At 43.7% G+C, this 27,012-nt stretch overlaps 1 protein-coding gene across 2 annotated transcripts in view; it reads left to right on the plus strand.

Moving 5' to 3' along the window:
• Nucleotides 1–27,012, plus strand: part of TMTC1 (transmembrane O-mannosyltransferase targeting cadherins 1) — a 153,165-nt gene that overhangs the window by 116,365 nt on the left and 9,788 nt on the right. For both annotated transcript variants that reach the window (XM_048057941.2, XM_048057945.2), the window contains exons 12-14: nt 11,366–11,509; nt 19,182–19,290; nt 24,800–24,902. In XM_048057941.2, coding sequence (XP_047913898.2) covers nt 11,366–11,509; nt 19,182–19,290; nt 24,800–24,902 — 356 coding nt within the window. The remainder of the gene's footprint in view (nt 1–11,365; nt 11,510–19,181; nt 19,291–24,799; nt 24,903–27,012) is intronic.

Consider the following 27,012-nt stretch of genomic DNA (forward strand, 5'->3'; position numbering starts at 1 on the left):
TGTTGCTGTTGAGACTATTTTATCACTCCTTAGGAACACATGTGAGCTGACATGAAAGAAAAACAGAAGAGCCTTAAAACCAATCTGACCACCATTCCTTACATCTTTTAACAACAAAGGGGGGGGGAAAAATTCCCTTCCCTGCTACAAGAGAACTTATTTAAAATTTTATTCCCAAAGCAGCTCCATCTTATCCTCTGTATTTCTGTGACCAGCACTGCAGAGTACTGCTCATTGGCATGCCACGTTTGCTACCAGCATGTTGCTTCCCACAGATCTCTCTTTAATATGAGCAACAGCAGGTGGGGCTGAAGGAGGTTGCTGGGTTTCTTGGGTGCATAAACATGCTAATAATAATTCAGTGCTGTCCAAGCTAAATTGTTGTGACAAGTAAAAAGCTGACGTCTAAAATTTCGTGTTTGCACTTTCGGACATAAAAACATATAGATTCACCCTTAATTAAAAAATGTCACTGGAGTAATTATGTTTAACGGTGGATGAGAATGAGTTATCTTTGATTGAAGCCAGATACTGTGACCATCAAATGACACAAAATTGATGAGTCATAAATGAGTTATTTCTGTATAACATACTGTTGCTGGATGAAATGAATTGCAGAAAATAATTGAGATTGGGGTAGCTAAGAAAGCAGAAGTGCTGGAAAAAAGGTTAAACAGTGAGTAAGTCCAAGGGATGGGGGAAATGAGAGAGAGACAGAGAGACTCATCTGGCCATCATCTGGCATCAGGCACCCATAGGACAATGCTCTCTGGCCTGCTGCTCTTTCCCAAGGGAGGCGTGGGCAAGTGTGTGAACTGACTCTTACCACCTGTATAACATCTGGTGGTACAGAGCCCTGCAGAACTTATCCACTGTACGTGTAATCCTGTGAGTTTTTGTACATCAGTGCACCAGTGTGTGTATGTGTGGAGAATATACATACTTTTGTGGGTGTGGACCTGTCCATCAACAGGTTCATAGCCACACGCTCTCTTTGGGCTTTCCCCACCAAACACTGCTAGCCAACCAGAGTGGGAAGGGGACCAGCCTGCTGTCAGCAGATCGATGCAGAAACCTCCGTTCTCCCTTGTGTTATCCTCCAGGGAAGCGAGCCTCGGGGCAGCAAGCCGGAACCCTGAGGCTGGCTTGCTGTGTGGCTCAGGGAGCTGCTCAGATGCTTGGCCCTGAGAGAGAGGAGAGGCTGGGCCAAGAGGCATACCAGGCAATATGAAAATGTTTGGTGCTGCACTGTGGGCAGACTTGCTTTTGAAGAACTTGCAAATAATATGGCTAAGGGCATTGCTTGCAGCGTGGAAACTGGGAACGCTGGCTTGTGGCACAAGGAAGCGTCACGAGATCATCCTTATGTATACTTGGTACTTGAACGTAGGCTAGCTAGAGGAGGAGGCAGTGTGAGTACTGTACCCACATCCCTCACCGAGGAAATAAGTTGGTGCATAACGTTGCAGGAATGGGAGCAAGCTCAGTGGCTCTTGCTCCCCGCTCCACTTTAGAAATAAAGCCCTAATGCTGTAAGGGAGACTCAGGTTTCTTGCTAAGCTTTCCCACACACCTACCCACTGGGTTTTTATATATCTTAAATCAACATTATTTGGGGTTGTTTAAATTCAGTTAAATTACACTCTCCATGAAGGAAAAAAATAGTGTTCGTACGGCCCTTTGTGTGTGTGTGCGCGCCTTGAAAATGCCTCTCAGCGTGGACTGCAGGTGGCCTTGGATACCATCTGTGATTTATTTCTGGAAAGAATTAAAATACCAGCACCATTTGTTAGCCTGTTTTTACAGGGAGTCAAAAATGTGCAGTGCTGCCTTGCTGCCGCTGCCAGGGCCACGTTTGCTCCCGAAGCCCTGCGTGCCCTTCTGACACGCGGATGACTGGGGTCAGGCTCTTGGAGCAAGCCCTCTGGTCAGGCATTTGATGAAACATCTTCCCAGAGACTTAACATAACTCCCTGTGCGAGCGTGTGTTACAGGCCTGAGACAGGTCCAGGCTATCGGGAACATCTTTGTGCGGTACTCTTCTAAACCGCGCCTTGACAATAAGCTGTTGGGGAACTGGTGCGCTCATATACGTACCTGGTGGCTGTCCTGAGGCGAGACAAACCTGTTGAGTGATTTTAATAGTAACTGATGGTTGAAAAGACTGCCTGGTAATTTGAATTAGAGACTTAATAGACTTTACAACACGGTGCATGGGATGATGGCCAAATTACTTCAGCCAGTGTAATTTATTTTTGAACCTGTTCTCTACAAACACTAATCTCTGCCTGTTTTAGGGTGTCCACCACCTTTGCTCAATTATTCTGTTTTTTTGTTGTTGTTGTTGTTGTTGATCAAATACGAATCAAGATGCAGGCTTTTATTTACTCAAACCAAAGCGAATGCACCCATGAGCCCTGAAGCACAGGCAGTTTGTGTGCAGTGTGACTGCGTTGGCAGCCATGGCAGCTGGGTGTTCCTGCTGGGCTGGACGGATGTCTAACTCCCTCCGGGATGTAGGTATCTGTAGTCTGGGTCCCTTCCTAGGCTGTGGCTTCTTTCATGGGTGTAGGTCCTTCTATGCTATAATTCAGGGGCTTGCTAACTTGTCAAAAGCATCTTCTTGGAGAAGAGCCCCCATCAGTTGTAAGGACTGCTCTATAACCTTCCTCAGGCACTGCCTCGTTGCTTTGACTGTGTTTGCAGGGAAGCAAAAGCACATACATATTGAGGACTTGTGCTAAAAATTTGAGGAATAGCAAACCGCTTCCCCAGTCAAGGTGCAAAGTTTTTTTCTTATCAAGACGAGATCTATTTCAATTTTCATGTGGGCTATGCAGAGTTTCTACTTTTGGCTGTGTTTTGCAGATGTTTGTGTCTACTTTTTCACTTTTGGCAAAAAAGAACCTCAGATCCAAAGCGTGTTTACTCTTCCCACAGACATTTCTTTTCCCCTAGCTAGCTGCCCTTGCCATTATGAAAACTTTGAGTGACCATTTTTTCTTGAAGAACAGACAGGTAGCACTGGTTATTGCCATAGTAAATCAGAGATTTGCCTTCTCCAATCCTTAGTAAGGGGCAGCAGAAAAATTGGTTCCTAGTCAGTGTCTGTTGAGGATAGCCTTGAGCCTTTCTGTGAAGCTCTGGCAAGAGAAGGTGAAGTGTTCTCCTTTATCCCCAGGCATCTGAATGGCCCTTTTGAGCAATTTGGGCAGTGATGGAATGGGGCTGCTCTGATTTACACCGCTGACTGAGGCAACCCCCAGCCATCCCATGATCACGGACAGCACTATGGGGCTGTACTTACAGCTTCCTTCGGCACCTGGGAGCCCTGCGAGGTGACAGGCATGATTCTGTCCCATCTGCTTAGACAAGATATATGTTGTTTTTCTGCTCCCTCATGTAATTGTTTGGTTGAAGAACTCACCCAAACTCGCAGCCTCCTGTTTGCTGCGATGTTCCTCTGGTTTCTGTCAGCCCTCTGAAGAAGCCTGCACTGTTTGCTCTCTCGGTAAGGCACGCATGTTGTGAATTATTAGTCCTTTGTTGGGCTTGAGTAGTTTCTGGGATTTTAAGGACTTACATAGATCCTGAATAAATTCTTTATGTGAGAGCAGAAGCAGGCAGCCCCGTTTGATAACCTCTTGTTGCCTCAGCATCACAGGGAACATGCAAGTTTAGCAGGAGGGGTTTTATCTATTTACTTATTTATGTTTAGCTGTGACATCGTTTGACATAAAATCCTTTTTGTCCTTCTGAGCTCCAAATCTTTAGCTTCTGCCCCCACCCAAGCTTGAAGATTTAATGAAATACTGTTTAATTTGCTACAGGCTTGGTTTTTAAATGTTGTGCTTCTGGATATGATTCTCTTAAAATGGGTGCTGGGGTCAAAAAATTCACATGGCTTTTGCCAATTTACAGGTTAAATCTATTCAGCTGCCCTTTTTTTTCACGTCTCCGTCCTGCTGAGTTTTCCCTTGATGCTGGGACGCAGCGGGGGTGCCGTGCCCCGTGCTCTGCGCGCAGCAGCAGGCTCGCCCCGATGCTGCTGCTGCCTGCGAGCTGCCGGGCAGGGGAGGAGCAGGGCAGCCAGGACATCTCTTCCTTCCCGTGAGCCCTGGCTGCCATTCAGCACTTGCTATTTATACCGACTTGGCCTCTGGAAGTCCCAGCTGAGATCAGGGTCCTGTTTTACCGGCTTGTGAACAGAGCTGGAGAGTGTCTTCAGCGCAGAGGGCTTGTGCTGTGAGCTGGGAGGCAGTGGTACAGGAAAAGGACATTTCAGTGCTGTCACTTTAGTGGCAGGTCACATGGACTCTGCAAGGCAGACTTGTGCCAGGCCATGTGGGAAACCATGGGAGAGGTGAGCACTATCCCTCTGTGTCCATGTTGTAGGTGCTCAGTGCTGAAACTCGGGTGACTTCTGCCTCTTAGACAGCAGAAGACACCTGAGGTGAGCTGGGGCACCCAAGGCACCTGTGGGGGACCCCAGCCCTTCAGCAGTGGCAGGAGGGTCTGAAATAGATCAGGCGCCCCACTCTCTAACTTCATGCAGCATCACTTTGTGAACCAGTTGTGATCTTGGTGTCTCCATCAGGACTTGACCTGGTCCATGTAATGCCAGCAAAGACCCTAGTGAGACCCACAGGACCACCCGCAGGGCAGCTGCTGCAGGGAGGGTGCCCAGAAATGCTCTGAAAGCTGCGGGAACAATGCCAGGGCAGGATTGCTCACTCCCTGCCTCATTTCTAGCGTTGTGTCAAGCACTAATTCAGCTCGTTGCTGGTGAAATGCAATAGCAGCACTCGGGTCTGTGCTGCATACAGCCAGGAACCTCACTGCTTTGTCATGCTTTCGCTGAAGGAGATTATGCCTGAGGCTTTCAAAGGAACCGAAAAGCCTTAGATCTCTCACTTGCCTGGCTTTCAACAGGATTTCCAGGTTAAAAAAATAAAATAAAATCCCAGCCTGCCACAAATCTTCTGCCAAGCTGAAGGGTGTTAACTTTGAGGAAATATTGATGCAACTACTAGAACTCTTCAAGAGAAACAAGCTGCTGCTTAATATTGCAGGATTGTCTTTCCCTTTATAAAAGGAATTCAAATGCTGCAAATTGAAGGTCTTTTGGAGAAAAACATAGGATCTGGCTCTGTGACCCACATTGCATAGAGCAGCTTTCAGAACAAGGTGCCATGCTATCGTGAGGCCACGGCCCGCGTTGTTGCCACTGCAGGATTGTTCCCTGTAGGATGACTGCTCTCACAGCTGCATCAAGTCAGGTTTTAAATCAACCTGATGTAGAGCTTTATTGAGAACTTATGTAAATACATGAAAATGAGAGTGATGTAATATTCAGATTGGAAAATTGGCTTGAAATCCTATAACAGAGTAAATATAAAGTGGGTAGTATAAAGATTTGGCACAGGTGAAACATTATTGACGTAATATTCTTACTTTTGTTGGCAAAACGGTGCCAATAAAATATTGCAGCATGTGTTGGAACGGGGCAAAATGTGTCTGAAAAACAAGTTGCCACACTGCCGGCAAGCAACAGGGCTTGGCTAATTAAGGTTTGACTCTGCACACTTAATTTGGCCGGAGTCAGTCTCCGGCTGCTGAGCACTGTGGTAGGGTCGCACCGGCACTGGATGGATGGAGAGCAGCAGCTGGAAGGTGTCCAGCAGCATGAAGGACCGGTGAGAAAACAAGGTCTGTCGCAGGGCCCTCAGCCCCTCTTCTCCTTTCGCCAAGGCAGAGGTAACTCCAGCGGGCCGCTCGCAGCGGCACGGCGGAGGTAATGAATCGCAGCTGCTGCGGAGGTGGACCGCTCCCCGTGAACGCCAAGTTTGGACGGACGCGTGCTTTCATCCAAAGGTGCCGTAACAAAAGCCAGGCACGCTGCTGCATCTTCCCACTTGCTGATTTTTCTCTTGGGCAGACAAGAACATGCTTGGAGGCTCTTCGAACGTTTTGCAAGGTGACGCAGGCAGGTTTTTCCTTCCCGCTGCCGTGGCATGGCTGTTAGGTTAATTATGTCCCATGCTGCTTATGGCTTTTCTGATGGCCTTAAGGACTTGTGTTTCAAGTCACTGGGAGGGAGTGCGCTTTGGACAGGCTTGTCACAGGTGCTCAGAGGGTAGCACAAGGCTGGGCAGAGCTGCATGGACCCCAAAAGCTGTCGGTGCAGCCCTTTCCGTGCTGTTCGTGGGCATTTCCATGGATAACTGTGCTCTAGCCTGGCCACATCCCTTTTACTTTCTGCCCCTGCACAGCTATGGTTGTGCAAAACCCATGTAACACTCAAAGAGCAAGCGGGGAGTTGTCATTCTGATGCCTTTTGCCCCCTTAATACCTCTGGCACCAAACCAAGGGCCGTTTAAAGGCAGGACTGCGAGCAGAGCTTGCCAAGTATTTAAGTGGTCTCTCTACATCTGAATTAAAAGAATTAAAATTCTTGGCGGATTATAGGTTGTATCCATGACAACAAATTCCCTCCCTTTCTCTTTTTTTTTTCCTGGAATCAGCTTGTAGTATAAATATGTTGCCAAACAAAACCGTGCATTTTTTTTAAACTAATGTTTCAGGTAATAACAGCATTAAATTAAAAAGCAAAATAAGTGGTCTTCAGCATTTTGATGACTGTAAATGTTTTATGCCTGGTATCGTCTTATAAAACTAGAAATCTCTTGACTGTGCAAGTCAATAAGGCTTTTGTTCAATGGCATTAGAGGGAATTTTGTAGCCTAAAAGAAGTGAGGATAATTATTAACAGGAGTTCTTGTGCAGTGTATACCTGTAATAGTTAAAGGGAAAGCTGTTTAAATTTATTCTGACAATTGCAGATACAGCACTGGAGGAATCATTTGAATTATTCATTCTGCAACAAGGAAACATCCCACTTGTCTTCTCTTTAGAAATGAAATCCCAGTCTGATTTAAAATATACTTTAAAATATATAGGCTTGGTTTCTTTTATTTTTCTTTTTTCATTTTTATGTAATTCTGCTGTTTCCAGACTTCTGTAATAATTACCTGTGAATGTAGGTTTTGAAAGAAAATTATTCTGATTTCTGAAAGAAATGAGAAATTGATTTTTTTACATGAACTGTTTCTTGTGGAATAAGTTTAATGAAATTCAGCTTTCTTTCATAAATAATGCAGCACTTGCATTTGATTAGGTGAAGCCTAAAGGAATTTCTTCTTAATCAGATGCATAGCAAGAAGGATATTGCCTGCAGACTGTTACCATTATCAATGGTGGTGGCAAGGAAAACACAGCTCTGTGTGTGTCCAGACAAAAAGCTTTGTTTCTTAAGAGAAGTCATAAAACAACATATACATTATAATAACTGATTCTTTGCAACTCTGAGTGTCCCAGCTATTTGTAAAACAAAGTCTGGGCTCTGAGCATTGTTGTTATGGTGGCATGAAAGAGACTCCAGGTTAATTTGAGGCCTCCTTGTCATGATAAGGTGTTTCTGACTCTTCTGAGAAATGAATACACGTGGGGAACAGACAGTCTTTGCTTCGGAGAATTTACAGTCAAGGCAGACATCAGGAAGCGTTGGGGCCAATTTTGAAAGTCACAAAAAACATCACAACCCTCCCAAAAGCATTAAAAAAAAAAGTACACATGCTTCAATTCATTAAAATAATATCTCAGATATAGCAAAAAGCAAAACACTTTGCACATGGAATATCTGCAAATTTTGCAGAAACGTTTTCTTTAGTAAACGTTGCTTTAATTAGTCACCTGTGGTCAAGTTATATGATGTTCTGTAAATCCAGCCACAAGACTGTTCTACTCTGTTTTTATCCCAAGGAAGCTACTGTTAACAGCGGTGGGTATGCATGAACAGAGGGCAGCCTGAGTAAGGCCATTAGTCCTGTAGTCAATGTCCATATTAATAAATAAAAAGGGTCTGGGCCCCAGTCTCCAGCCTTGGGGACAACTGCATAAATCGGCCTGCAAGCATCTGAGGGACGGGGGCTGAGGCCAAGCTGGCTTTTGGGAGCAGACCCTGGTCTGGGCTCAGCCCTGGCCCACTCCTGGGAGCAGTTTGAGAGCGGTGTAAACCTGGTAGGGATCATGGCAGCAATAAACAGCGTGGATGGTGATGGGCCCAGGCGCTGGCTCTGGTTAATTTACTGGAGGTGATGCTGTCCTAGGGCATGGCTGTGCTCTCTGCTGAGCTCACTTGAGTGGCATCTTGCTCTACTGCCATAATGAAGTAATTTTCCAATAAAAACTTTAAAAACTGAACCCCAGTGGAAAAGCCCAACACCACTGCCTTATCTCGCTGCGCTCGGATTTTTCTCTTAACATTTGTTCGGATATGTAAAATTGTAAATGTTGTAAATTCTGCAGGCCAGATGCTAAGCTGGTTTAAGCTGACAATTTATGCCAGTTGAGGTTCTTTTTTTTTTTCACTTATATTCCTTGGAAAGGGCAATGAGATGTAAGGAATACATGTAAAACACAAGAAATAGAGTCCAGGATACAGGGGAGATGGGTTTGCATCCTGTAATTTGCTGTCGAGAGGTTTTAGCACTGAGCTCAGAAGTGTATTTATGGAGCTGCTGGTCAGAACTGCAGTTTAAAGGTGAAATCAGTGCTCTTTTTTTAATTTTGAATTTTCATTCCTCTCCAAATCGGTGCAACAAAATCTCCTGGGCCTAAAATGTCATGGGAGCACTAGAGGCCAAGAGCAGAATAAATTTCTCAAAGTTTGCGAGCAAACGCATCAGGTTTAGGGCTGTAAAATATTAATCTGTTTCTGACTTTCCCAAGAATTGTCTGAAATACTTCTGCCCACTCATACATCAAGTGACTTCATGTCAGATATTAGAGCTTTTTTTATACGTGAGTACTGACAAAAGTGATGCTTGGCTTTTATCATAGCCAAATGGAGAAAAAGGCTCAAAAATATGACTCCCAAATCTTTTTATTTGAAAGTAATGTCAAAAGCCTGTGGAAGAAATGGGAAACAAGTCTGAGCCCTTGGTTATTTGCCTGAAGATAGATAGGACATGCGTCACTTAAGATCCTAGTCAAGGTATCACACAGAGCTGCGTCCCACGTAGCAAAGAGCAAGCAAGCTTGGGCCTTTCCATTGCTTCCCTGCTGTTCCTGAGGAAAGTTTCCCCAGCCTGCTTCAGCTGGGGAGGCTTAGTCTAGGTGGCCAGTGGTTTTTAGGGCCAGGGTAAGACTCAAACTCTACCCTCATCACCTTGTCTTTCACTGACCCTTCTCCAAGTACAGGCAGCTTTTCACGTCCAGAAGTGCTTCAGGCACTGTGTAGCTTCACTGGTAGAAAGCGATGCTATTTTTGTGGCAACTGCAGTTTAGCCTTGGATTTCTTACTCCTCTGTAACAAGATCAATGAAGGATCTCTTCAGAAATCACTTGAGCAGTGAATGCAGGTAGTGTAGTGAATGGTTGTGACAATGCAGATACTCAAGGCAGTGGCTAGTATGTGTAAGCTGCACCTGAGGGTTTGCAGCAGGAGAAGTGGTTACCTCTGAGAGACAGGGTGCTTACCTGGACGTGAGGGATGTTGTCAGAGCCTGTAGCAGTTAGGTGTGTTGAGTGGTGCTCATTACATTTATCCGTCGTCAGTATAATAGGCTAAGTTCTAAAAAATATATATATACGGTGGCATCTTTGAACACTCTCTCTCCTCCGCTGTGTGGTTTTGCAATCCTTGTCTGCTAGGTTTAGTGTTGGGTGGAAAACTTTTTTCTTGCTTAGTTGTAGGAAATATCCCACGTTTGTTACTGGCGCACGTCCTCTTCTCCTGGAGTTCCCTCGTGTGTTCCTGGCTGCGCCCCCAAATAAGACCCTGCCAGAATCACTTATGTGCCGTGGAATGAAAATGTGACTGATACAAGTGTTGCAGCAGTGTATGAAATGCTAAATTATTCACGGTACTTAAGTACAGAAAATCCCATGGCTGAACTGACATAATGAAAAACTCCAGGAAAAAAAATACACGCACACACAAAAAACAAAAAACATGGAAATTCTTAGATTAGAAACAGCCTCAAACTTTAGAGTTAGACTGCATTATAGCCTTAATCTCTTCTTCCTTTAAATGCCCTTCCTCGTGCCATACCCTGGGCTATCATAGCCAACTACTTTTAATGTCATTATCCACATCTCTCTCCCATGAATTACAAAGCTATTATGCACATTTTACAAACAGGGACCTAAGGCAAAGAATTGCCAAATGACTTTTCCTGGTCTGAAATAGAAAACATGCAGTGGCAGAGGGAATTGAGACCAGGTCTTCTCAAACAGAAACCTTGACCATCTTGACTTGCTTCCTTCCTATCACGAATAAAATGTCCATTGGAGAAGTTGAGTGGGCAGGCACCTGTACACCATTTCATACCAGAGCATCAGAGGGGACTCTGAACACTTCTCACACAGCTGGTCTCCCAGCTTTCCCCCTCTGTGGGCTACCCTTTTGTATTTGTTTAGTTGTCAGAATTAACCTCAGTTTTCACTCATCTGTGATACAGAGGGTCCCGGATGCTAAATCTTGCCCTGGGTCATTTTCACCACTGGAGTTTTCTGGTGAAAAACCTACAAGCCAAACCATTAATGCAGGAGCATGACTTTGCCTGAGCATAGAAGCAGCTGGGTGGACCACAAAATGCTTCTTAATTCATGGGGAATTTTAACAGAGGTACACTGGGCCCAGTGTGTAATGTTAAACTGAAATGGGTAGATTTAAATTTCTGATCAGTTAAAAGAAGAACTGGGTGTTAAAAAAAAATATAGAAACTCAGGAAATTCATATTGTTAAGCAGTCCATTTCCAGATTTTTTGATCATTTTATTGGTCCTGAAAAAAAACATTATTCAACAACTGATTTCAAGTTTCACTTTGCCCTTTTTTATTATCACTTTTGTTGTGGGAAACAGATTAAAAAACACAAAATTAAGCAGTGTTGTTTTGGTTTCTATATATGTCAAAACAAATTTATATTGGAAACATATTTTTGACTAAGTAGTTCTTACTTATTCAATAAGTATCTTGAATAAAAATGTTCAGGCTGCTCTACTCATTCTGCCTCTTACTGGGAGGGTAAAATCGGTTTTCAAAGCTGTTGAGTGTTCTCTTCTGCCCTGGAAGCATAAAGGAACTGCAGGAGAAGACCTGATTTACAGTCTCTTTGGGAGTTGAGAAGGTTCCTCATGATCCCATCAGGACCTGCAGCAAATTAAGGGAAGATGGCATTTTCTAGCTGACATCCTTCCCTGTGCTGAGTGCCAAAGAGCAGTGATGGTGGAGCTGGTGACCTGAGCTTTATGTGTGTCAGTTAATGAGTGTGCATAATTCATTATTTCCTTTTTCCCAGACTGTACCCTCGTCATGCAAGTGCTCTCAACAACTTGGGAACGTTGACCAAAGACGTTTTGGAGGCGAAAGACTACTACAGACGGGCCCTTCAGTTAAACCCTCAGCACAATCGAGCTCTCTTCAATCTCGGCAACCTGCTCAAGTAAGTTGAACGCAGAACTGGGGCCAAGGAAATCCAGATTCTCCATATGCACGTCACCAGAGTAGGTTTTCTGCCAACTGGTGAAGGAATGGTGCTATTTCTTACTGGCAGCCAAGGCTGCTGGCACAGAGACAAGGCTTAGTCTGGATATCCTTATGCTGTCTGCCAGGTCAGTTCAGGTGCTGTTTACAACGATGCTTCAGCTAGAGGGCATTCACTTGTTCCAAATTAGGCATCAAACAATGAGGTGTCTAAATCCAAACCAGTCACCTGGGATTTCCATCTCAATGGAGAGATGTGAACCTGTCCAGTGGAGCAAGCCATGTTGTTCAAAGACAGGCATTTGATACAGATCTAATGAATAACACATATCCAGCAAATCCCTCCCTGCAAGTTCCCACTTCTCCTCATTAGCTGTAACTGGAAGGTCAGATGTGTAGTTTAGGCATAAATACATAACTCTCGAGATGCTCAAAAGGGCAGAAGGTTCATCCCATTGCAGGGGGTGGGGTGGGTCTGGATTTGAGGGGAAAGCTGGTTTACATCCCTGCGTGGTTACTTTACTGAGCTAGAAGACAAGTTGATCAGTTCCTAATTGGACTCATTGTTATTTAGAACATTAGCTTTTAGCAAGGAGAATAGCAATCATAATCATGCAAATTAATTTGACTAACCATATCTAAAGGCTGAACTTCAATCTACAAGAGAAGCTTTGCTGCTGCATTAAGATCTGTCAGAGGTGCAATTAAAACAAACAAACAAAAATCTCTATTCCTACACTTGCTTTTTTGCACCAGCAAAAAATACCCATGTTTTTGCCAAGATAACATTGGTGGGGTTCCTTCCTTCCCTTCCTCTCTTTCCTTTTTTCTTTCCTCTCTTCTTTTCCTTTCCCCTTCCCTCTTTTTTTTCCTTCTTTTTCTAGCAGAACTGAATAAACAACAGCAGTAAGAAGACTCTTCTGCTGATATAAATTGCATCTATTTTGTAAGGGGATATTGCTGGTAACAGGTCTCTGGTAAATCCTTCAGAGCAGATTGGGCTTTAGTGTTGGGCTGGTTATAAAGTGGCACTGTCTCATCAAAACACACTTGATCTCTCTGGTTCTGAAATGTAGCTTCGAGTGTGAGTTTATGTGAAGGAAATTAAGCGGATTGCTGAAGTTCTGCCTGGCCCATTCAGTAACAGAGAAGTTGCCAGAGTAATATTACAAGTAAACCTGATGGTTTGGGGTTAGAATATGGCAGATGTGTAGAAAGGCAGGTTAATGCTTTACTGGAAATACAAGAAAGGTAAAGACAGCCTTATTACAAAATAAATTGAAAGTCTTTGTATTATTCATGAGATTTGGTTGATTGAAATTAATCTTAGGTGGCAATGCTGTTTAAAAATATATATATATAGTCCTTTTAATCCATCACATTTGTCTTAATTACTATTCTTTGGTTTTTTTTTTAATATGAAATATTAATACAAAAGGACATAAGCCAGAAACAGCATCAGGACATTCCATGTCAATAATGCTTAAATCTGGCAAGTTGATGGGCTCGTATGACCCAGCATATGGGTAGAAACTGGATTTGTTGCCCTGGCAAAGCACAAAGGAGGCATGTGGGAAATTCTCTTAGAACTGCTGTTTGTTTTGTTTTGTGTGCAATATGTCATGTTTTTCCTAAAGGGATATTTAAGTTATTGTGTGTCCCATCAAATTCTGTGTGTTCTTCATCCTTCTGTGATGCCACATATTGTGATAAGTTAAAGGTGTTATGATACTTCTGCTAAACTCTTTAAAATAAAGTGCTTAGGTTCCATTCTCCTCTTTTCCCACACCCATTTACTCCTATTTTGTGAACTTATTTTAGGTTTCCAAAGCAATCCATTGCACCTGGGCACACACACAGTATTAATTATAATAGAAATGGTATTCTCATTTCCCTGTTTATCTTTAAAGAAAGCTGCTCAAAACCAGGCAGAGTTCGTGGTGGAGGGAATAGCACATGTGTAAAGCAGATGCTGTGTCAGCAGATCTTACATAAATGTCTCCCCTAAAACAGTAGCTCAAACCTCCTTGCTAGCACCTCTCCTGGATCATGCATCAAATTTGCAGAGAGCATGAGGTGACATGTGAGATGACCACATGAGAATGAGGCAGAGATTTCGAGGTCCCTATTCCTATCATTTTGATTTTCTGTGCATTTTCTACCAAATTATCCTTTTATTCAACCGTATAGGAGACTGTGATCTACTGGAAAGAGAGACCAGTTCTGCACTGTGTATATAGGGCGAGCAGTATTCTGCAGATGCTATAATGCTAGTATAATCTAGGTAATGAATGAAAATCTGCAGAATACTTCAGGCAGATACTAATTTCCGGCTGTGCTATGAGACGTTATGAAGGGTGTTTTGATTTTTAAACTTAGGGCCGAGAAAGGATAAAAGGTCAAGAGATGAAAGGATTTTCTGTCCTCTTTACAGAGGCTTCAGTGAGTACACCTGATACAGATCAGGAAGAGCCACATCTGCAGCACCCAAGGCATGTCCAGTAACAGCATTACTTGTACTGGGACACATAACAAAATGGTCTGGCACAGAATTTTCTGTCAGATCCTGCCAAGTTCCATACACCCACTCCTGCTCACAGTGTGGAAATCCAATTGCAGATACTAGATTTTACCTCTGGAGTGCTGAAAGGTGAACTCCCGGGTTTTGGAAGGATGGGATTGCTGTTCCCATGTGGGTATCTGCTGCTCATTACTCCCTGGCTATAAGCTGTCTATTCAAGCATGTTGTGATTTAAGCTTGACTAGAAAATTGTTTTGGACAACAGAGTGGAAATTTCGGGTTATTATTATGTTTTTTTTTCCTTTTTTTTTTCCTGTGGATACCCTAGATGAAAAAGAGATTCCATTTTCTGTTTGCACATGATGAAGACAGCTATGTGCCAGAAGATGAATGTTCTCAGGAACCATTGCAGGATAAAGTCTGAATAAGCCTCTGGTTTTGTTTACTTATTCTAAAATAAAGTTGTATGTCATCATTTTCTTGCCTACTATAAATATTGGGCAGTGGATAATTAAACAATGCAGATGAATTTAATAGTTAAAATAGCCCCAGAAGATGACCTGCTTAAAAGGGAGAAATCTCATTCTCTGCTTTCGTGGTTCCAAGCAGCCCAGCCTGATACTGCTTTCTTTCATTTTGTTTCAATATTTCCTGTTATATAAATATTTAACTCCTCTATATAGATTCAGTTTTGTTGAGTTACAGCTTGAAAAACTGAGATAAATATGTATCATTCAGAATACCTCACATAAATTTATAGCCCCTGAGCTATTCTGTAAAGAGACAATAAATAAAATATTATGAACATTTGAAGTAAATATTTAGGATCTCAGCTTTCTTTTGCAGAATGGGAGAGAACTTACTCTTTACTGTATTCTCTCTCTCTATGCTCTAATATTCAGTGCAGCATTTCTTATGAAGAAAAGCCTCATAACTCTTACGTGTTTTGAGAGGGTTATGGCTGCATTTTCAAGGAGAAAGTGAAGTGCCTAGAAACAATGTCCCCTGAGATCTTGAGTTTATTCAAAGGACTGCTTCTCTTTGGAATGTAGAGTAGCCCAAGGTGTCCTGTGCATTTGTTGCCCTGATTTAGTCCAAGTTTAACAAACCCATCTAGTCAGAGAAAAAAGGATTGTCTACCCTCTCTAATACAGCCTTTTGGATATATAACGTGCTAGCATGGGCTTATATAATTGTCTGAAGACACTGGAAAACATCAGATAGATACTATATGTATTGAGATGTAAGATCTTTCAGAAAGTGAAACATTCCTCCCTTCCCTTCAAAGAAGCAGACTAAGCAATAACATGCAGTGATGCTGCATCTGGCTTTCTGGATTGTCTCTGGTCAGAATACACTGTGTTGTATGAAGTGCTGAAGTTATACATCAGCATCACATGCACATTCTAGCCCATTTAAAAATAAGGAAACAAAACCAAAAAGCTCTGGCAGTGTCAAGTTTACAGTAGATTCAAAGAGTAACTTAGGTTGGAATGAACCTCTGGAGATCACTTAGTCAAGCTCGCAGCTCAAAGCAGGTCAAACTGAATCCCCTTGCTCAGGGCTGTGTCCAGCTGAATCTTGAACACCTCCAAGGTCAGGGATGCCACAATCTCTCTGGGTGACCTGCTCCAATGTTTTATCACTCTCACGGTGAAAAACATTTCTCCTTGTATGTTGTCAGAGTTTCCCATGTTCCTGCTTGTGTCCATTGTCTTTCATCCTGTCACTGTGCACCTATGAGAAGAGTCTGGCTCTGGTTTCTCTGTATCCTCCGACCAGGTACTTTCAGGCAGCAATGAAGTCACCCCGAGCCTTTTCTTCTCTAGGCCGCACACATGTGGCTCATTCAGCCTCTCCTCATGCAACATGTGCTCCAGCCCAGACCTTCTTAGTAGCTCTCCATTGGACTTTCTCCAGTATGTCCATGCCTTTCTTCCACTGGAGATCCCAGCACTGGACATTGCTCCAGATGTCGTCTCACAAATATCATATAAAAGGGAAATGTCTGTTCCCTGGACCCACTGACCCAGGACGTTGTTGGCCTTCTACACTGTGGTCAATGTGTTGCCTACCAGGATCCCCAGGGCCTTTCCCGCAGAGCTGCTGTACAGCCCGTTGTCCCCCAACCTGTGCTGGTCCATGGGATTATCCCAGTCTGCGTGCAGGACATGAATTTGATTTCGCTGAACTTCATGATTTTTCTGTCAAACCTGGCACCTCTGAAAAGCAACCTTGCCTTACAGTGTATTGCTGGGCTGTGGATGACACCCAGCTTTGGTGTCATCCACATAGTACAGATGAAAACCAAAGGAGTGCATCTAAATTGTCTGAATTGGTTTAATCCCAGGGAGTGGAATGTGCTTAGAGATTTCCTTTCAGACAGGCGGTTACACACTGCAAGCTCCGCATGGATTATCATGTAAAACCAAGACAAGTTGTTCAGAACAATTGTGGAGCCCTTACTGAGTTCTGTGTTTCTGGATTTAATGCAGTCAAACTAACTTCACATTATAAAACAAATCATGAAAACTAAAAAGTCTTCTAGAGCACTAATTCCTAGGTTACTGTTTCTGTTGTGAATGAAATTTACTCCAGTCCCAACAGCCCACTCGCAGACCCATGGATGACCAGGCTTCTGCAGGATAGTTTAGGCTGATGCTTCTCGAACTGCAGGGGCACTTGCAAAAATATGCAAGGGATGTTCCAGGTGGAAAGAGCTATTTCCTGCATTCGGCTCGACCATGCTGATTGCAGAGGGCAGGCTGGAGGAAGAGGGAATCAGAAGAGGGCATTGTAAGGCAAGGTAATTTGGGGAAAAATTGGATTAAGTGATCATGGACTCCTTGTGTCAGTTGAATTTGTTCCTCTCTCTGTCATGTTGAAGGTATATATTACCTAGTTTTTCCTGCTGCAGATCCCCAGTTTGTGGTAAATTAGTGTATCAGACTCTTCTCCCAACACTCGGTGTTCTCCCAGATTGCATGAGATTTATATAAGCTACGGCCTGGATCCTGCAAAGTGCTGAATATGTTGGCCTTGGTCCAGAAAAGCACTTCAGCCAGTAATTAATTTTCAACTTGCATACATAAAAGTTAAGTACGTGTTTAAGTGCTTGGCCAGAGCAGTCAGTATCTTGCAGGACTGAGCCCTCTGAGAAACCATTGGATCTGCTTTTTATAATATAATTCAGTCTGTCACATAAAAAGATGCCATAATCTTTCTCTCTCTACCCCCACTTTCAGGAGACAAACATTGTTCTTGGATCAAAAGAAAAAAAGGCCATTTAGAAAAAAAAAAAGAGTAATTAAGAGGACTGCCCCATGTTCCTAGCGCATGTTTGTGGTTAATGGGAACTTTTACTACTGCTGAGCGGATCACTTAATCCTTTTATTTCTGTAGCTGGCATTTCCTACATTTTTTTGCCAAACATCAATACCTTTATAAAGCAGTCATCTGTTTTTGATTTATAAAAATGTGTCATGAAACTCCAGCCAAGGAATCCAAAAGTTTTATAAATTGACAAGCTAGCTAGTCTTTAATTAGTGTAGGGGAAAAGTGGTTCTTTATTTGTTTTTGCTTCATTCGTGTAATTTATATGGAGCACCACTGGAAGAAGAAAAAGACTAGCACAACTGTTTTTACTTAGCGTAATGGACAGGCAAAATATTCTTCAAGTTATATAACTAGAAAGGGAAAAAATCTGCAAAGCCACATATATTATCAGCTGAAATTTGCACCTTATAAACAAGATCTGGTTACTTGACCCTGTCACTCAGATGAAATCTAAGGCCAAAGCAGCAAGGTGTTCACATACTTTCTGTGTTCCACAGCCCTTTGTTTCTTTTTGTAAGCCCTGCTATTCATACTCGTTTTATACCCAGCACAAAGAAAATGTTGTTCCAGTCCAACTAAGCATCGTTAGATGTTTGCTCAGGAAACTTTCTAATTTTTCCAAGGAAAGGAATACAGAGCAATACTGGTGAAATTGTAGCTCAAATAAATAAACACAGATTTTTGTTCAGGAAAACTTTTCCTTTTTCCAAGGCAGTAAGTGCAGAGCAATGCTGGAAAAAAGTCTATCTCATTAGCGTAGCCATCTCTCAACTTGATTTATTGATTTATTTTCAATGAAGAGAAATACTGAGAGTAGATTTGCAGTAGGACTGGAAAAGTTTACAAAATCTAACAGTTATCACTTAACAGACAGAGCTCGTGGCCCATGCTGATTGCCTAATAGAGCAAAATAGGTTTTGCTCTTCAGTGTGTGAGATTGAGAAATCCAGTATTTTGGGGGTGTTTTGTCTTTGCTGGGTTCATTGCGTAATGCTCAGTGTGAGCAGTCATCAGAACAGCAGACCAAACAGCAGGTTCGTTAAAACCTGTGTGCTCCCAGCTCCTGAGAGGAGCATGATGAAACCGTGATGCGAAGAGCAAAAAGTCTCAGAATTTGCTGAGAAATGGGTTGCCCTGGTGAGCACATTTCCCACCCTGGCATGAGGTAGGATGAGTTCCTTCATCTCTACCGACGTGACTTCAATACTTGTGTGTCTTCTTTCCCCAGTGAGTGACCCGCTTGCTTCTCCCTGGATCATCCTTACGGATGTAGCCAATTTCAGTCTTTCCTCCTTTGGGAAGGGAGAGGTGCTTTTACAGCAGGGATGGGAGAAAGAGCCCAGATTAGTTTAAAACAGCGTGCTCTGCTTGTGAGCACCAGAGCTGGAGAGGGGCAGTGCCTGTGCACAAGTCCTTTGCACGCCTGCCATTGAAATAAAAAACGGGGAATCAGTGCAGTGACCCTGTGCACCAGAGGCATCAGCATCCTCTGTGGGGAAAAAGCATGGGCCAGCAAGCAAGCAATATTTAGCGTGTATTCAGTGACCAGAGTGCCAACCCTCTTTCACAGGGAGAGGCAGAGAGGTTCGGTATGGATCTGGAGATGCTGGGTACGTGCACTGGGGAGAGGAGGCGCGAGTGAATTGTTTAGTTTCAGTGAAAAGAACAAGGTAGAGTTTTTTACATCTCTTTAAAGTAGCTGATCAGTGTGTGACCTAAACATGCTGCTAAAGAACTTTTATTTCTTTTTTTCCCCTCCCTCCCCGGCCTGCAGGTCCCAAGGGAAGAAGGAGGAGGCTGTAATGTTACTGAGGGACTCCATCAAATACGGCCCAGAATTCGCAGATGCTTACTCAAGCCTGGCCTCGCTGTTGGCTGAACAGGTAACGGGTATCATTCAAGGCTCTTGTTTCTCCTGCAGGGTGATGCCCTGATGTTGTAATTGCAATGCCTCTGTCACAGCCTGGAAGTGCTTTCACCTCACATGCATGCAGTGAAGTGCACAGGCCTGTCTGTGGCTATCTGGAGAGTTGTGCTGGGCTGCTTTAGAGATGACTTGTTCAGTATAGGAAGGAGGCAACTCGTTCTCAGTGAGTAATAATACCCATGTGGTGAGGCTTGGAGTTACATCAGTGTTAAAGTTGAGTACATACCCTTTCTGCAGCTCCCCACATCTATATCAAAGTCTATCCATTGCACCTTGAATGCTATGGCAGCAGAATAGGTGAGTACTTACCCCCAGACACACAAACCTACATAGATAACCTTGAGATTTGTAAGAAAGCCCTCCAAAGCTAGAAAAAGCCAGAAACAAGGTTTCTGCTTTGAATTTCTGCCTCTGAATTCTGCCCCTTGCATGTACCCATCAGGATAAAGCTCCTAATTACCACGGTAGATGATCGTGAGAGGCTCCCTTGCTTTATGTTGCTCTTAATGAGCAGCTGTTGGATATTTTCTTTAACCTCATTGTTGGATATGTGCCCCAGGCCTTATTTACTGCACAGGACCCAGAATGTGCTCTGGAGGCGGGATTACTCATTTCCTCTTGGGCTTTTTTTTTACCATGGTCATTACTTGGGGCGCTTGCCACTCACTGCAGTGAGGTAATTTATTTCTAGAAGGTCCCTGTGAGGTGAAATAGTGTCTCCGCAGAAGAAAAGGGAAATTGAGGCACAAAATTCTTGAGTTCAAAAGTACACATGAAGCGTGAGTGCCCACATCAAGACCACGAAGCCCTGCTTTTCTCCAAGCATGCTGGAAATGAGGGATGCTGTGCATTGTTCCCGTGGACTGCAGCCACAACCACTGGCCCCATTCTGGCCCTATGTGGGTGCATGGTGAGGTCCCCTGCACAACTCCAGCAGTTTCTACTAAGCTTTTGAAAACTGTTTTTTTCTGTCCCCAGATTTTCAGATCTTAACTGTTCCATAGCATGGGATGCTAAAACTTTCTTAAATAAAAGCTTGCCAAAGTGCAAATACAGACATAGCAATGGAATATCATCTTTCACTATTTTCCATTAGTCTGGTTAATTAAATCTTGTCTCTACAAGTAGATATATTTCAGCAAAACTATAAGCAAAGGTCTTGTTCTGGTTTAGGCTTCAATCGTGTAGACACTGTAAAATTCACCTGTGGTATATATGGGTTACTGAAAGATGTGCTATTTTATTTTCTCTTTTAACTGACTTTTAAACGTTTGAATATTACCAACATCAGCTGCAGGGACCTAGAAATACAGTATATGAATTGAGAGAAGAACTTCGTTTAATGGAAACTGTATTTTGAATAAGCGCATCAATGAAGAGTCTCCTGCAGTTATACGAAATGACTCAGCTGCAGTAATACCTGGTTTTAATATTAATTGAAATTATTATTTAGAACCACCAGTTGTAAGATCAACAGAGCAATAAAACCACTATAGAGTCTCAAGGCCTTCTGCCCAAAGCCAATGCCATTAGTAAGTCCAGCAATAATTTATCTGCTTTTATGTATAGATTGTTCATCCTCTTGTGACTTGAGTAAGTGGTAGGGAAGAAAAGATAGTTTGTACAGTTTCCTCAGAAAATAACGATTTCCTGCAGGCTTTTAACACCTTCTCATGTTCAGCCACAGCAGATGCCTACCTGATTGTGCACCTCCTCCTCACACACCCATCCTAGTGACCTCAGTAGGCCTCCTACAAATACTTGCTGCTGCCTGAGGCTGCGGGCTGCAGAATTCCACCCTAATGCTGTGTGCTTTCCGGAGGGGTACAGGCAGAAATTTTTGGCATCTCAAGCTCAGAGGATGATATATGTGCCAGAAGGGAGAAACGGGATTCTGTTTTTCAGTTTGGGGTTTTCTTTTTGTCCAAGCAATAGTTTCCAAGTAGGGTAAAAGTTACAGACCTGGTTTTCCTTCTGATTGTGGCCCAGAGTTTGTCTTACGACTGTTTGGGTATCTGTGATGCCGAGCAATATGCAAGAAGTTACCACAGCGGGCTGCATGGACCATCTAGTCCCAACCCGCTGCTGTGGGCAGGGACACCTCCCAGCAGACCAGCTTCCCCAAAGCCCCATCCAGCCTGGCCTTGAACAGCTCCAGGGACAAGGCATCAGGATTGCCTTGTGTTGGGATTGCCTTGGTCAATCCTGTACAGTATGATCCCCCGTAACTTTACAGGCTATGAGTCTAAAGTACAGCTTATGGTGTCTTTCTGGCCATAGCTGTAAAACATACTGTAAGAGGCAACTCTCGTGCACCAGGGGCTTAGGGTGCTTCTCGGTGTGATTGCCCTTTTATCTCCTTGTGAGTTGATTCTGAAGTCAGAGCCCCATCTGGAAAAAAGAAAACACCTCCACACTGTATAAAAGTTTGGCTTGTTTGTGCCTTTTATAAATGCTTTCCCATCGTACTGCTGTCTGCTTGATAGCGTAACTCAGTCACAAGGTATTGTTTTCCGTGATTGTTTCAGTGGTACTAACATCAGAAATTAAATGTTTAATGTTTTTGCTTGCTAGTGCTGTGCCCCTTGTTGTAACTGTGGTTCCCCTGGGTTTACTATGAGGCAGTGGAGCAGCACCTTCCTAGCTCTTGCAGCTTTATCACTTGTCTCATGCTACCTGATGGCTTTTTTCAGACCCTAGTTTGTGGGCTCAAGGTTTTGGGTTTTTTGTTTTTTTACTTTTTGTTTTTTCTTTGGGAAGAATATCAGCCTGCCCTAAGAAAAAGAAACTTTTTAACCCACTTAGCTGCAGCAGCGAGCCTACTCAGACATACCCAGACTGAAAATCCGAGCCATGAAAAAAAAACCACAAAACCAGACTTAAAAACCCTGGAGTTTAACTGAGAGATCCTCACATGCATAATTTTCTTAATATCATAAAAATCTCATACATTTTTTAAGCCAGTCTTCTGAATTCTGTGAGCTTGATTAATGTTTCATGAAGGTCTGGAAGCGGCATTATTAAGTGTTAATGAGAATCAAGCCTTGATGAACTTACAGCATTTCTCCTAAGAAGAGAGGCTGTGAGGGAGAAAGCTCTGGCACGAAAAGATGGGCCCACCCTTCTCAATTTCTGACTGCACTTAATGCAAGCACTTTGTTGGAGGAGTCATTCCAGACTTTGCTCTGAGCCCGAGGCATGCGGGGTCAGGGTGTTAGATGCCAAAAAAGTGTTTTACGAACGCGTGTGCAATGCAACCGTGACAAAAATGCTGAAGGTGCTTGATATCAGTGAGTGGGAATATTCTGACATGGGACACTGCTGCTGATCCAGATCCAGTTTAACATAGCCCTTTCTTGCTTAAAGATCAGGTTTATGATTGGTAAACAAAATGAAGACAGCTGACATATATGCATACAAAGCCGTGTTCCTCTGCTGAAAAATAAAATTAGTGGAAAAGAAATCAATAGAGAAATTCTTGAAAATATACTTGTTAATGTCTGTCTGACGCACGTACTTTCTTAAGAGGTTGCTCTTCATTTTAGTCAATTCTGACAATCGCTCCACTTTTCCTGACCCTGCAGGATAATGATGTCAAATTCACATAAATATATCCAAAATGTCCAAACTTAATCACTTTTAAAAAATGTGTTTCTGTGTTTTATCACACCCTATCTTTTCTGCTGGCTGACCTTTATCATGTAAATGTGAAAGCACTTAACCATGACAAACCGTTTGCTTTCATCAACCATAGTCTTCCAGAGCTATTAATTCCAGCTTTCCAGTTCTGATATAAGAGGTGAGAAAGGAGTCCCTGCTTTTAAACAACTACAGACCACATGCTGCTGTCAGGTACACCCTTTAAATCCAAAGAAAGCCCAGTACGCAGTGGGATTTGCATGATGGGAGGAAAGGAGAGTTCACAGCCGGGCTGAAGAGCAGACCCAGCTCTGTTTTGCACAAAGACGTGGCCCAGGCTCCCCAGAAAGTGTTTTCTCATGGCCTGCCTTGACAGCCAGATGTGATCATGAAGCTGAGGACACACAGTCCACCTGAGGCCAAGCTGCTTGGCAGTTTCTTGTGGCCAGGCAGAGCCGGTCACAGGGGAGCGTTGGTGGGGCAGGGAGTGAATGCACCCCCCCCCCCCCCCCCCCCCCAATTTCAATGTGGATTCAGCTCTTAAGCATGATGAGTTCTGCCTCGGTGGTGCCAGGCTTTCCTCAGCAGGCACCCAAATGTCTGATCTGGCCTGGGAACTTTGGTAGGAGGTTGCGGGGTTTGTCACCATAGGGCTGCTCTGCTCCGCACAAGTGGAAGAACTGAGAAAAAAAAAAAAAGCCTTTGCTTCTGGAAGCTTAATTGGCACCCTGCTGCACCATGCTGGTTTCCATTGTGAACAACCTTCCTCCCATCTGTACACCCCAACAGCAAAGCTCTGAGTGTAGAGGGGAGGAAAATCTCAATAACTGGTGCTAGTGAGCATGTGGATAGCTGGCACGTACCGTCTGGCTGGAGGGAAATGGAAACCTTATTAAGTTGCTATTTGATCCAAACAGTACGCCTTATTTTTGTTTCAGGACCTGGCTGCCCATAGCTTAGGCTAGACAGATCACAGCCAGTGGGACACTTCCATAGGCAGGACATTCCCAAAGAAAAAATCTGCACTTTTAAAAAATGCTCAGAACCTACAAACCTCACTGAAATCTGTGCAAAATGTAAGGGCTCAGTGCATCTGAGAATCAGAGCAGTGGCATGTCCTATCAGTCCCAGTGAGCTACATCTCACACATTGACAACACCTGTTTTTCATCTGAAACTGTCAGGTTTTCCCCACTCTTTCATCACCCTCAATCCTCCTTCTGCTTCCCTCATTGCCCTGTGCAAGCTCCTCATCCCTCAGCTGTCACACACACCAAGCTTTCATTCCTTGTGTTTTCCGTGCTGCTCAGGGAACAAAGAGCGGAGCTCCTGAGGGGGAAAGTTAGCCAGCAAGATGCTCATTAAACAAATAAATTAAAATATGTCAGCTCCCAAATGACAGATTCTTAACAGAACCAACATGACCCCTGTCGTTGTGCATTTCCCAGCTGGGTGCGTGCTAGCTGAAGCTCACTGACATTGCACACAAACCGCCCAACCTTTTCCAGCTGATATTTGTATTTCACAGGTAGTTCCTATTGCGAGCGTATGGGGGGAAAGCTGTCTGCATTGCTGCGGAGTGCCAGACAGCAAATATATCACATCCATGCTACTGGGTAAAATTTTGGCTTCCAAGAATCCAGTGGCCACGGCCAGGTTCCCCTAGTAAGCAGCTTGGTGGGGCAAACTGGGGCCTGAGCTCCCCATGTGGGGAGGGAGGAAGGGCACCAGCAGTGCCAAAGTGAGCCTTACCACAAAATGCAGGTACCCAACAAATGGTGCTGATACCATTTCTGCCACAGCTAAGACATCTCCTTCTGTTTTAAGGAACGGCTGAAGGAAGCAGAGGAGGTCTACAAGGCTGGCATAGAGAATTGTCCAGAGAGCTCCGATCTGCATAACAACTACGGAGTTTTCTTGGTTGATACTGGTAAGTGACGCGGAACAGGGGATTTTCTCTCTCAGGCTTATTTGCTTTGGCTTGTTTTATTCAGCAGTACACTTCTAAAAGAGTGTCAAAAGCTTCCAGAGCGGTAGATGTGCCTCCACTGTAGCTTGGAAATAAATATCCCTGCTCTGCTGAGATGGCAGAGTGTGCTGAAATTTGTAGTCGCTGCGGTTAGTGTGCAGCAGTGGCATTCAGCCTGGATGTTTCCTACAGCGTTTCTCACCATATTCACACAGGCAGTTGTCCTCTTTTCAATTTGAGCTGGGCAGCACCCTGACAATCCTACTATTTCTTCAGGAAGGCACAGCAGCATCAAGTACAACCCCAGGCACACAAATGGATCGTTATGGTCTTTGGAGCATTTGCAGCTCTTTGGTGACAAAGCAGCTCTTTGACTAAAGGTTGAGTGCCACTACTATAAAAATAAACATGGCTTTTAAATCACAATCATCTGTGAAAACAAAACCTAAGATACTATGGGGTGAATTGATTTCTTGGGAGCTCCATAATGACATACAAAGCCTTTCTTTTCTGGGCTCCTGGTTCCCATCCAACTTCCGTGGACTCAGGCACTTCCTGGCATCCGTATAACAGAAAAAAAATGCTTCTGCAGTTGCCACCTTTCATTGACAGCTTTATAAGCAAGTCCAAGTCTGAACTGACAAACAGCTAGTGGAAACCAAGCTGCTCTCTGAAGTCTCTCCAGAACAGAGCTGTGACTCGATGAAGTATTGTAGGCTTAAAGTGTGTAGTTGCTGCCCTTTCTGCCCCTTTCACACTGTGCCCGGCTCCAGTGGTGCTTGGGAAGCAAGGATGATGGCAAAAAGTGGTGTCTGCTGGTGTGCAGCTGGCTGTCCTCACTCTGAGCCGACGCTCAGATGTCACTCCTCTGGACTACCAATGTGAAATAACCAGAAAGCCAAAATGAATATTTGTAATCAAAAAAGTTGTGGCATCAATGACAGAAATTGAGATTCTGAATTTGTGCCCTGGCAAAATTCAAATGTGCAAATAATAAAAACTCCTCAGTAATTTCACTCTGACATTGTACTTCTCTCTGATTCCTGACCCAGATAAACTACCCTATTCCTACCAAAAATTTTGTTTCAAATGCAGTGCATTGTGCTTTCTTTTTTGCACTTGTGTCCTGCCAAAGTCCAAACTAACTTTTCCTGTTTTATTACTGTACTCCCCCCCACACAAACAATAGAAAAACAAAAACCAAACAAGCAAAAAAACCCACCACACTGAATTTCAAAACTAAAGGCCCTGATGTACAAATAACCTTCTTAGAGACGTGACAAACCACGAAGGAACTGGCTTGCAGTGAGTCGCTCACAGACTGCATTCTTCCCCAGTGGGCACAGGGGGATCACGGTGAAGCACCACTCCAAATAACTCTCAGGATTTTGTGCAAGAGCCTCCAGTAAGTGTCAGCTCTGGAGAGCTGGATCTCTAGATAACTCGGCAGTGAATATAGACACTCAATGTGTCTCCCTTAGTGACGTGTATTACCCTTGCGTGTTGGACAGGGGTGGCACTGGCTGACCTTAAGAACTTAGGTGCTTGCCCAGCTGCTTGTTTTGGCATGTTCTGTACATGTGATTTTCCCAAACTTCCATCTGCTCAGCCGTAACAAGAAACAGAGTGTACAAACTAATTAAACCAGCACTATAGCTGAAATTATAATATTTGCATTACAGAAATGTTGAGATTTTTAACCGTGCCCCATTAATTTATTTAGTAGTAAGCAGGCTCTGCCTGAGGAAAGCACTGCAAGATCCCTCTTGAGGAAAGACATTATTTAGGTAAATAAAAATATACTACTAGAACTAGAACTTAAGTTGATGGATGAATGGTCTGGCACCTTTCTTCCATTCAGATTGAACATTGGCATTTCCTAAAAATACGGGCACTGGTGAATTATGATAGGCTTTCCAAGGCATTTGCACAGTCTCGTATTGTGGTGTTTGGTGATGTCATGGACCGCGGGACCTTACCCAGGTAGAGGGTTTCTCACAGTGAAGCAGTGCCACCCAATGGCTCCTCTAAAACACAGAGACGGTGTCTACGTGCTCCAGAATGGGCATCC

The sequence above is a fragment of the Anser cygnoides genome, chromosome 1 (genome assembly GCF_040182565.1).
Source record: "Anser cygnoides isolate HZ-2024a breed goose chromosome 1, Taihu_goose_T2T_genome, whole genome shotgun sequence".
Taxonomy (NCBI): Eukaryota; Metazoa; Chordata; class Aves; order Anseriformes; family Anatidae; genus Anser; species Anser cygnoides.